This window comes from Mya arenaria, chromosome 7 (genome assembly GCF_026914265.1).
Source record: "Mya arenaria isolate MELC-2E11 chromosome 7, ASM2691426v1".
Lineage (NCBI taxonomy): Eukaryota > Metazoa > Mollusca > Bivalvia > Myida > Myidae > Mya > Mya arenaria.
In genome coordinates, this window is record NC_069128.1 from 28,098,843 (window position 1) to 28,111,782 (window position 12,940).

Consider the following 12,940-nt stretch of genomic DNA (forward strand, 5'->3'; position numbering starts at 1 on the left):
GTATGTGCCCAAACTGGCCTTCTGTCTGTCTTTGCCTTTACCGACTATCTGTCTGTATGTGCCCTTACTGGCCTTCCGTCTGTCTTTGCCTTTACTGACTATCTGTCTGTATGTGCCCAAACTGGCCATCTGTCTGTCTTTGCCTTTACTGACTATCTGTCTGTATGTGCCCAAACTGGCCTTCTGTCTGTCTTTGCCTTTACTGACTATCTGTCTGTATGTGCCCAAACTGGCCTTCCGTCTTTCTTTGCCCTAACTGACTATCTGTCTGTATGTGCCCAAACTGGCCTTCCGTCTGTCTTTGCCTTTACTGACTATCTGTCTGTATGTGCCCTTGCAAGCTTTCCATCTGACTTCTTCTGTCCATCTGCAATGGACTAGGTTGAGTTTAATTTCAGTTTATGTAAAGTCAAAAACTGGTCACTTGTTTAAATAAAAAACGAGCATGTTAATGCTTGAAACTATATCTTTATGAAATTTGGTCATATCGTTTTCTATTTGAAATCCACAGGAATTTTAGTTATGTGTTATTTTCTTTAATTTAAGTGTATCTATTGAGTGTGAATTGTTTAAAAAAATTGTTAGCCTGCAACATGCTGTCCTTACATTTAAATATGGCTTGTTCTTCATAATAAAAACTATTGTAAGTGAGCGCTTTAAGGCCTTCATGGCCCTTTTGTTGCATTTTTGCCATGTGTTTGTAGCTTCTGTTTTTGGAAGAAGAAAAGTATTGTCATAGTCTTGGTAATGTAAGAACTTGACCTTGGCCATAACTCACAAACTGTTCAAGATATCCAATGAAACTTGGTACATATTTTATAAATCTGACTTAAATTATTTTGAGTTATGCCCCTTTATGTACTTAAAAACAACAACAGACTTGCGGTGATTCGCTCTTGTTTCATACTATAGTTATGTTTGTTTTCTTAGTACTATTGTTAATCCTTACCAAGGAGACACCATATATTTATATGTGTTTTCCGCTTTATTGTTTTGTTTAACACCAGTTGTACAACTGTTATTTTTGACATTATAAGGCACCAGTTTCAAAAGCTTAAATGTTTCTTCTGCATGTTTGCTTATTTTGTTGTTGAATATAATTTTTTGATTGACTGGTTCCCTGTAGGCAGCTTCTTACATGCAATAAGTACCGTGCAGGTAAAAAACAAAGATATTTCAATATACTAACAGGGCCTAAAAAGAATAGATTTGGTTTGGGTTACCATTCATGTGATTTTCTACTTGTGTATGATAGTTAAAAAAGTTAAATGCGCATTTTATCTGCATAAAACGCAGCAGTATTGGCACTGTATTTTAAGCATATTTTTCTTACCGACTGAATTAAAAAGAAGAAAACATTGTACTATAAGTGTATTTATTTTGGACCTAAAGCACATAAATGCACATTAGATCCTTTTTTTTCTGCATTTTAAGCTCCAAATGGTAAAATGCTTGTTGTTTTATGCACTGCCTACGGGCTAATGTATTCCTTTAATAACGTGCACTGTAACTTAAGGTTTTCCTTATATTGTTTTACAGATGTGTTCAAGCCTGATCCCAACTTTCAGGAGAGTGAAGAAAAGTATGCCATCCTCAAGAAAGGTATGTGTTCTAGCTTAACTGTGAATTAAATAGCACTTTCATTGAGATTTCATGAGACACTATTGCAGTGTTATAAAACATATTCAGACTCCAAATAAATGTGATTATAAAAAAAATAATTTGTGAAATTTACTATAAAGTATAAAATAAAGTACAGCCAAATTCCGAAAACCGAAATTATCGTATTCAGAAATTATTCATATGTCCTTATTTTACGCCTTCTTTGTTTAACTAAATTTTTAATCTTTAATCCAAAATCCCTAGTCCGTAATGATCGCTATTCCTAAGTAAAAATTACGGTCCTGATTTGGTATTTCACACCTATTTATCAATTTTTATTTCGCACTCAATCATGTCATAGTTTTTCACACAATACTGCTAATGCACTCGGGCATCAGCTTGTGGTGACAATGGAGCACATTTAGTGCTTGTTAAAGAATGACATTGAGCACGCATATGTTACAAACATCAATGTCAGAAAATGAGCGATTCATTTTTGGTGATGTAGTGTAGGACTTTATTAACAAACTGAACGGATACGTTACCAAGAAACACATCAAGGGAGTCAATAGAGTGCAGCGAGACATAACATCATTCTTTAAAAAAATAAGCCGAACGTTACTAAGTAAACAACGTGTAATTTCAGTGCTATTTAAACATTTTTCATAAGCTGTGCTATGTTCTGAATGCATACATGTGCTGTCATTTTGTTTTAAATGTTTATGTTGTTTAAATAAAGAAGTATAATAATGAATTATTTGTCATTTATTAAACAATAAATCAACAAATATTTTTTATCACTCAATCCGAGTGTATCGTATTGGTAACGTGTAACCAACACTGCAATCTTTACCTCTTAGTATTTCACGTCATCTATAATTCGCGAATGCTGTCATTTCCTGAAAATTGTTAATCGGAAATATCGCTATTCGGAAATAATTTTTTGGGCTCTACGATAACGGAGTGACAGTTTTCAACTGTATTGCATAATTTGCTTTATTTTCAGCTCTTTAAACAGTAAAAAAAAAAAAGAAGATAATTATTATAATTAAAATGGGATTTTTAACCAGGTTTACACATAGTGAAACCTGTTATTGTAATGACGAACGTCATTGTTCAGGCGGGCGGCGTCATACTCACCTATGAAACTGAATAATTTCAATAAGGGTTGACATATCTTGACCAAACTTGGTCTAAAGGAAGAGATTATGGATACCTTTCATGTGATTGTGTTTTGGGTCCCTAGAGTCAAGGTCAAGGTCACTGTTACTAAAAATAGAAAAACTGTTGAAACTGAATAACTTTAGTAAGGATTGACATATCTTGACCAAACTTGGTCTATAGGAAGAGTTTATGGATACCTTTCATGGGATTGTGTTTGGGGTCCATAGAGTCAAAGTCACTGTTACTAGAAATAGACAAAACGGTTGATACTGTATAACTTTAATCAGGGTTCACATTTCTTGACCAAACTTAGTATAAAGGAAGAGTTTATGAATACCTTTCATGTGATTGCGTTTAGGGTCCCTAGGGTCAAGATCAAGGTCACCATTACTAAAAATAAAAAACGGTTGAAACTGAATAACTTAAAACAAGGTCCACATATCTTGATCAAACTTGGTCTATAGGAAGAATTTATGGATACCTTTCATGGGATTGCGTTTGGGGTCCCTAGGGTCAAGATCACTGTTACTAAAAATAGAAAAACAGTTGAAACTGATTAACTCCAGTCAACATCCACATATCTTGACCAAACTAGGTCTAGAGGAAGAGTTTATTGGTACCTTTCATGGGAATGCGTTTGTGGTCCCTAGCGTCAAGGTCACTGTTACTAAAAAATAGAAGAATGGTTGAAACTGAATACTTTTAGTCAGGGTTCACATATCTTGACCAAACTTGGTCTACTGGAAGAGTTTATGGATACCTTTAATGGAATTGCGTTGGGGGTCCAGAGAGTCAACGTCTTGTTCACTGTTACTAAAAATAGAAAAACAATTTAAACTGAATAACGTTAGTCAGGGTTCACATTTCTTGACCAAACTTAGTATAAAGGAAAAGTTTATGAATACCTTTCATGTGATTGCATTTGTGGTCCCTAGAGTCAACGTCACTGTTACTAAAAACAGAAAAACGGTTGAAACTGAATAACTTTAGTCAGGGTTCATATATCTTGACCAATCTTGGTATAAAGGAAGTGTTTATGGATACCTTTCATGTGATTGCGTTTGGGGTCCCTAGGGTCAAGGTCACTGTTACTTAAAATAGAAAAAAAGACTCAGGCAATCTGTCAATCATTGAAAACCAGGTTTCGTCGCATTGCGGCGTTTCTTGTTTTGCCTATGAGGGGAAAAATATTTACTGCAGGGCTTAACTGTGAATTGAATGGTGCTTTAATTTGAAAGATCATCGTTTCATGGAGGTCTCTAGAGAAAACTACATGTAGTGCAGCATGATATAAAATATTCTGACTCCAAATTAATGTTTATAAAAATTAATTTTAATTTTTAAAAAAAATACCAAGTATAAAAAAAAATGTTTTAATCACAACTTGGCTTAAATTAGAACTCTTCCATGTGATGTTACAGAGATCCTTGGAGAGGCAGGTTCAGACGATGACGATGAAGAGGGTTCTGGAAGTGGGGATTCTGACAGTGAAGCAGGGAGCAGTGAACAGGAAGGTGAGCTATTTATAGTAACAGAAGGGTTCTGGAAGTGGAGATTCTGACAGTGAAGCAGGGGGCAGTGAACAGGAAGGTGAGCTATTTATAGTAACAGAAGGGTTCAGGAAGTGGGGATTCTGACAGGGGAGCAGGGAGCAGTGAACAGGAATATGAGTTATTTATAGTAACAGAAGGGTTCTGTAAGTGGGGATTCCGACAGTGAAGCAGGGAGCAGTGAACAGGAAGGTGAGCTATTTATAGAAACTGGATGGTTTGGAAGTGGGGATTCTGACAGTGAAGCAGGGAGCAGTGAACAGAAAGGTGAGCTATTTATAGTTTCGACCCTGATTTTTAGTTGTTGATCATTTGTGCCGACTGCAATTAAAAACATGAAGTACATTTGTATTGATAAAATTATTTAATTCACCAAAATGTCATGGTAAAGCATTCATGTCTTGTTTGCTGTTTAGACTGGACTCGATAGTCTGAAAGGTGTCAGAACATAAGGATTTAGGCCAAAACTCAAGTATTACAGGTTTAAGTATCATATTTCCTTTAGCCAAATTACTTCCCTTAAACCATTTTTATATACGGTAGCAAGAAATAGTAAATTATGACAATCCGAATAAAAGCCTCAAGACTTTGAAGGAGAGAATTACACAATTTATACAAAAAAAGGTCAGAAAGTAAGTATTTAGTTTAAAGTTTATTTACTAAACAAATAGCATACAAACATACAGGTTATATGTAGAAAGTAAGGACTTAGACTTCATATTTATGCATGCCACATTTCTGAAAGGCTTCCCAGGGGATTTTGCTTAGAAATCTAGGAAATTTTGTCTTCAAATGGGGGGCGGATTTTCATGGATTGGCATTAATTGCAATGGAGCTGGGTTTTTTGTATCTTTTAATTAAAGAATAATAAGTATATATGTTGTTTGAAAATTTAGTGTTGTATCTTATTTTGAATATCTTCCAAATACTTTCCATTAGAAGTCTTACAGCTCTATTAAAGGAGAAAAATACTGAAACAAAATAGTGAGTTTAGCTTGATTCTGTATGAATGTATTCCAGATGAGGAGGCCAAGCAGACCATCATTGACCAGACGGAGACCAACCTGGTTGCTTTGAAGAGGACCATCTACCTGACCATACAGTCGAGTCTGGACTTTGAAGAGTGTGCTCATAAACTCCTGAAGATGGAACTCAGGCCGGGACAAGAGGTGAGTTAGACCATACAGTCTGGACTTGGAGGAGTGTGTGAACTAAGGCTGGGAGAAGAGTTGAGCCATTTCAAGGGAGCTGCGTTTAAGAGTAATGTTAGGTTGTCCGGTAATCGCAGTGGTTAGCGCTCTGGCTTTTCACCAAGACCACCCGGATTCGATTCCTGGCCTGGGTGAATGTGAGTTTGGATAGTGGGCACCAAGTCAAACAAGTGGGTTTTCTCCGGGTACTCTGGTTTTCCCCATAACACAAGACCACACTCTCGCGCAACATCTTGCCAACGAGAGTGACTTAGACTAATAGTATAAGTTAGCATAGCTTTCTTCACAATCCTTGTAAAATATATAATGTTTAAACTAAGAGTAATGTACTGTCACATTGAATTTTTGCTTTCACCCTGTAAGGCATTTATTTTATATCCATGCTTTCTGTAAATGGCATCTGCAGTCTGGAACAAAGATAAGAATGCTACAAGAATGAGCATCATGACCTATGTATGTAAGGAAATACTAGGGAAATACAGCTATGGAAATTCTGCCAGAACACTATCTGAAAGTATTTTTTCTTTGGCCTTGGAATGAATTATTAATTAGCTATAAAGCTACAATTATTCCTAGTGTCTCTTAGTCTCTCTTCTTGGTCATTTGTGCTGTGTCCTTTTTTCACCAGGTGGAGCTTTGTTACATGATCCTGGATTGCTGTGCCCAGATGAGGACCTATGAGAAGTTCTACGGCCTGCTGGCGGGGGTAAGTGGGCATTCATGTATCACTTACATGATTTTTAATATATTATTAGCTTTTTTTTTTTATCTCAGTGTGGTCATTTAGATTTCATTTGAACAGTTTTTTTAAATGAAGGTCACCAGGAAATTGGCATTGGGCCCAAAATTGTGTAGTCATTACCAATATTCTTACTAAGTTTGATGACCATTTTGTGATGGCCAGGGTTTTTAAGCATTTTAATTTCTGCTAAATATACCTGTCTGCTCAAGGATTATGTGCTGTGTATGAATATTGGTTTTGACCAGTAGATGTTCTCTTAGCATGTTCAAATGGAAGGTCATGGTTAAATATTTTCCTCTCATTATACCCCCGACAAACAAAGTTTGAAGGGGGTATATTGGAGTCACCCTGTGGTCGGTCGGTCGGTTTGTCGGTTGGTTTGTTGCAATTTACCATGTCCGGAGCATAACTTAAAAACTACTGGATGAAATTGGATTAAACTTCATACAATGGTAGACCATAATGAGAGGAAGTGCAGTGTACAATAACCATAACTTTATTCTTGCTTATTACTGAGTTAATGCCCTTTGTTATTTTATTTTTTTTGTCCGGAGTATAACTTGAAAATTACTGGATAGAATTCATTGGAACTTCATACAATGGTAAAGCACAATGAGAGGAAGTGCAGCGCACAAGAACCATAACTCTATTTTAGCTAATTACAGAGTTATGGCCTTTAATTAATTTTTACTTGTCCCAAGCATAACTTGAAATCTATTAGATAAATAAATCTTCATACAGTGATAGATCATAATGAGAGGAAGTGCAGTGTACAGGAACCGCAATTTTATTTCAGCTTATTACAGAGGTACTGCCCTTTGTTACTTTTTCTTGTCCGGAGCATAACTTGAAAACTATTGGATGGAGTTTGAAAAAGCTTCATACAGTGATAGATCATAATGAGAGGAAGTGCAGTGTACAGGAACCGCGATTCTATTTCAGCTAATTACAGAGTTATTGCCCTTTGTTACTTTGTTACAATCGGAAATTGTACAAAACAAAAATAACCCTTATCCGTAACATTTTATGTGTTTTCCTTTCTAAATATGTTTATATAAACCATTACTTTTAAACTACTGGTATAAAAAAAGTAACTTAACTCATTTATAGATGGCCATGGTATATTCTGTTCTTTAGAACATCAAATATATCAGTATTATCATCTCAGTATTAGCATAACTGATATTGTTTAAAGCCTTTTGTCTAACTTTTAAAAACATGATCAAAAAATAAATAACTGAGGATAGTCCATAAAATAAAGTTGTCATTTATAGGTTGGCTTTCCAAATAGTTGACTGCAATTTCATATCAGGGCGGCGTAAACAGATGCCTATTATGTATCTTAACCACCACCTCACCCTACATTCAGTATTATTAAAGAAAGTTGAATACCTAATAATAAGAAAGGTAGAAAAAAACATTATTGCAAATTTACAAATAGAATGCAATAGATAAAAATGAACACATAGCATAAACAAAAAACACCTAAAATGAGTCCACACAACTACATGTACATGTTTAAGTTCAATGTTTAAAGTATTCCGTCATTTTTGTTTGCGTCACTTCTGTCTCTAATATAAAGGGTATTTTCATTGATCCGACATAATCATGCCAAGCATGTCACTCTGTGAGTCAAAACCCATGAATACACAAGTTCAATGAGTTTCTCAGATTTCCTCTGTCTTTTAGTGTTCGGATTTGAATTGCAAGAAATTAATTTGAGTCCGTCCACAGTTCTTCTTGCAGTACGACTGTTTTCTAATAATTTAATACACGATAGGTTATTTTAGCGTCAAACACTTCCGATTTGATTTATTGCCAGCCATAATCAAGATTCAAAAGAATATCACGATCAATGCAATGTAAATATCTGTTCGTAGAAGTATAAAGCCGTGCACTTTGAAAAATTAATACGGAAGTGAATACATATCGTAACCCGTTTCACACCATCAGATAACAGTGCAAACTGTAAATTCATAATTATTATAACCGGCGTTCTTTGTCGGTATTTAACAATAAACTTCGTAATTATTTACGCCAATTATTCAACTATCTTTACTAAGTGTGTCAATTCTGATCGAAGCATTCACCGACGTGTTATAAACATGATTTCTCGATAAGCAAACACACGTGGTAATCGTGTGATGTTATATGCATTTCTATTGGACAATGGAAATATCCGAGGCTGTCGTTCTTTTACGTCAATTTCAGTATCAAATAAAGCTGTGTATTGGCAAAATCACTTGCGGAATGTCAGTGACAAAGGATTAGTGACCGCTAATTAGTGCTTTTATGGCTTCATGGGGACAAATATTAGTGGCCGTGGCCGCGTTAGACAGTTGGCCGCTTAATGCACGTACTTTATATAGTAAAAATGTACGGGGGGAATTTGGAGTGGCCTGATAAGGCAGGTGGCCATTTAAAGCAGGTGACCGTTCAACCAGGTTTGACTGTATGACTATATGTCACCAAGTTTTTTCAATTGGTTGCAAAATTATTTGATATTTATATTTACTTTTACAGCGTTTTTGCTTGAAAGACAAGAAGTATGTAACACCATCCCAAGCCAAGTTCTGGGAGCAATTTAAGTTTTTAAGATATTTGCAACATATTTCAATATTTCTATATATTTTTTTTTTTTAGCATTTCTGCCTGATGGACATGAAATAGGTAACATTCAAAGCCTTGTTCCGGGAGCATGAATTCTTTACCTAAAAGCTTATTAAACTGGTAAACCGTCACCAAGTTTTTAGTTATTTGCAACATAGTTTAATTTTCTTTATATTTTTTAGCGCTTCTGCATGATAGACAAGAAGTATGTAACGCCATTCCAAGCCATGTTCCGGGAACAGTATGAAACCATTCATCGTCTTGAGACGAATAAGTTGAGAAATGTGGCCAAGTTTTTTGCTCATTTGCTTCATACCGACTCCATCTCTTGGGCTGTAAGTATTTGTTTTTATATAACAGTTTGTTTACATGTATTAAAAAACAATTAAATAAATGAAAGGGAATTATGTCTTGCGATTTTGAATAATAAAAAACGGTTTTAGCCATATTGATGTACTGGTGTCAAAAACCTTTGTCAAATCGATTTTATGTTTTTTTCTCTTAATTAATATATATATGAAGTATATAGTTTATGAAAAGTCCAATTTCACAAAAAAGATAGGAATAATATGTTTTTGGATAGAAAATAGCCTCACGGTTGTAGAATTGCATAGTTAATCAGAGCTTCATAAACGGTTTAGCAACAAAGGTTATTTAAATCCCATTTTTTCTCTAGGGAGTATGTAATGCTAAGATTATGTTATGCTCTGATTTTGTTTCCAAAATAGTATGGTATGCTTGATTTTGTTCCATAATAATATAGTACGCTCTTATTTTGTTCCCAAAAAGTATGGTACGCTCTTAATTTGTTTCCAAAAAGTATGGTATGCTCTTATTTTGTTCCCAAAAAGTATGGTACGCTCTTAATTTGTTTCCAAAAAGTATGGTATGCTCGATTTTGTTCCATAATAATATAGTACGCTCTTATTTTGAACCCAAAACGTATTGTAGGCTCTTATTTTGTTCTCAAATATTTGTTGATTTGCATTCCATACATTTACAAGGACGTTTTGACTAAAGCCAATCCATTTTCAAAATTCATTTTGATTTTAATGCATATTCATAAATTGCTCATCTTATCTAAATATATATCTTAACCAGAACGCTAGATAAGATGTAGCTTTTGAAACTAAGTGCATATTATGAAACAAAATATGCACTTAGTTTCAAAAGCTATATCAAGGATGTGATATGTCCCTGGATTTCCCCCAACCTAATGGCTTCAGTGACCAATTATTTTTTTAACTATTTTACTTTTGTTGTCACTTTGTTTGTTGTAAGTATAATTGATTCTAGCATTTCAGCTGCCTGGTCAATCATATCACTGTATACATTGTATCACGTCGGCATTTTATTTTTATTTCCCTACCCAGGTGTTGGAGTGTATGAAGCTGAATGAAGATGACACAACATCGGCTAGTCGAATCTTCATCAAGATTCTGTTTCAAGAGCTCTCAGAATACTTGGGACTGCCAAAACTCAACGACAGACTTAAAGATCCGTAAGTTGAAATATTTAATGTTGTATCTTTTATATGCAGCATAAGCCTGTTATATACCGGGGCATTCATTTTTCTTGATTATCAGACAGATAACTTCAATGAACAATAAAAAACCCATCCAAAATAGCAAATATTTCAAAAAATTTAGAAGATCAAAAATACTGAGCTTATTTTAATTGTGTTATAACAGACTCCAGTAGTTTCGAGAAATTGGCCCTGTCAACAACTTATCAAGGGTTTATACAATTAAGTGCAATGAGTGGAGGAGTCTGCTTGCAGTGCCACTATTACAGCTCTGACATAATCTAGGTTAAGGCCAAAAAACCCAAAACATTTGGTTTAAGTTCAGGGCTCTCACTAGGCTGAAATTTTTGGGAGAAGTGACTTCTCCCTTCAGTCAATTTAGGGAGAAGTGGGGAGACTTTAGGGAGAAGTGATACTTTTCGTAACACCTGATACAAAAACTATGCCATACCACACACCTAAGTTTACATTCAAATTAATTGCTATAACTATATAAAATGTTCACAAATAATGTATCATTTTTGGCTCAGCAAAAGTGTATTTGTCAATGTCACATAGTTTATCTCCAAATAGCATCTAAAATGAATCAAACATCAAGACAGCTAAGGATTTGAAACAATCAAAATGAACTGTCAATATAGTAGGGGGACGAATCTTATTTTGGTACGTTCGGGATGGGTACGAATGTCACATTCAGCTATGCTGTTATATGCTTGTCTCTGGCTAAATAATTTTCAGTGTCAACTTAGTTACCAGACCCTACCTTCATAATATGTGCTGACACTACCGCTTTTATAGTCAGTTGGTAAAAAAATAGAAAGAAAAAAACAGAAAAAAATAATTTATATATTTTTTTAATGTGTGTGTGTTGATATGTAGTTTAAAACCTTCAAAGCTTTATATTGAAGATTACTTTAACACAATGCTCCAATGATTGCAAAAACGTTCTTAAATAAAGCCTAATAAAGAGATAAATGAAAAGCTTACCTACCATGTCTGTTTTTGAATGGAATGTAACCCTAACCAAACCATTTATTTTTTGGCTGAACAATTTATCACAGTGATCTTCCAATTTCTCTCTGTTGGAGCACAACACTGGTCTCATGCTGGGCGTCAACCAATGAGACAAGTGGTTAGATTATAAAATATTGTATATATCCTCGACTGTTAAATTCACCAACAAATCAATGTGTTCAAATTCTTCAGGACCCTGTTGGAGTACTACGCTGGTCTCATGCCGAGAGACAACCCCCGGGACACGAGATTTGCCATCAATTTCTTCACTACAATTGGACTGGGTGGACTGACGTAAGTAAAACATTGTTCGTGTTTAGATATATGCATGCTCAGACAATGGCATCATCAGAGATCAAGATGGCCACCAAGGGACTGTTATATCAGAAACATTTCTTACTAGAGAGATTTTTAACAGTGAAGAAGTGTAAATATTGGACCATTCTAGCACTTAGAAACATCTTAAATGCCATTGTTTTATTCATTCAATTGAATTCAATTCGTTCAAGCTCTGAGTAGCATTTTGACCTGCCAATGTTTCAATTCATAAATTTCATTTTGGATTTTTGTGTATTTATCAGTGATGACTTGCGTGACCACCTAAAGAACGTCTCTATGAAGCTAATGGCACAGAAGCAGGAACAGCAGGCAGCGGCAGCTATAGCAGTTGACTCCTCAGACAGTTCTGACTCGGAATCAAATGATTCTAGCTCCAGTGGATCTGATAGCAGCGACTCTGACAGCTCTTCGGGTAACTATTTAATAGGGATGCAAACGAATGGCAAAATTGATATTCGAATATTCGGTAATTCTTTCGATCGAATATTCGATTACCAAAATACATATTTTAGAAGATGTAGTAAAATTCTATTACTATTCGCTAAAGTAATAACCGGGGCATTTATACCCTACTATGTCGTAGCAAGTACGCGCGGCGGACCCTTATTTCCCCAAATGAGTCTTTGAAATTCTCCATTTTCAGGAAGAAAAAAGCAATACATTATGAACAAACAACAGAATCAAATAATTTCAATTCCGCTGCCTTTATATTTGTAAACAATGTGAACTTACATGGATTTCTAGTAAAAAAGCGTTTTGAGCCAATGGAGGGTCGTTCCGTAGGACGAGCAGCCTCGTTCTGAGATTGAGCTCTAAATTGACTACTTTTAACTACGGAAAACCCAAACCCACTATGGAACAAGTAATATAATAAAACGAAAACATGTGGATTTGACTCATCTATTGTACAACAATATAGGAAAAATATCCTAAAACGCTATACTATACAGTTATATTTCAAAGCATTAACACTTAATAAAAACATGGAAAACAGTTTAAAGCACATACATGTTACTATGTTATTGTAGCTTATGTTATTCATAACATCAAAGTGATTTGTGCCATGTTGCACAGCTTAATTTGCAGCAAGACAACACATTTGTGTTAAAGCCGATTCCTACCTAGTTATTGTAAAATTAAGGGGACTTTTTATAGTACCCGACTATATGTCCCTAAATGTCAT

The 12,940-nt window shown here is 35.0% G+C and overlaps 1 protein-coding gene across 1 annotated transcript in view; it reads left to right on the forward strand.

Moving 5' to 3' along the window:
• Positions 1–12,560, forward strand: part of LOC128241046 (pre-mRNA-splicing factor CWC22 homolog) — a 34,902-nt gene extending 22,342 nt beyond the window's left edge. Inside the window, exons 12-20 of the mRNA XM_052958032.1 lie at positions 1,540–1,602; positions 4,188–4,280; positions 5,337–5,485; positions 6,156–6,233; positions 9,062–9,214; positions 10,253–10,380; positions 11,611–11,712; positions 12,000–12,169; positions 12,502–12,560. Coding sequence (XP_052813992.1) covers positions 1,540–1,602; positions 4,188–4,280; positions 5,337–5,485; positions 6,156–6,233; positions 9,062–9,214; positions 10,253–10,380; positions 11,611–11,712; positions 12,000–12,169; positions 12,502–12,560 — 995 coding nt within the window. The remainder of the gene's footprint in view (positions 1–1,539; positions 1,603–4,187; positions 4,281–5,336; positions 5,486–6,155; positions 6,234–9,061; positions 9,215–10,252; positions 10,381–11,610; positions 11,713–11,999; positions 12,170–12,501) is intronic.
• The last annotated feature ends 380 nt before the right edge of the window (positions 12,561–12,940 follow it).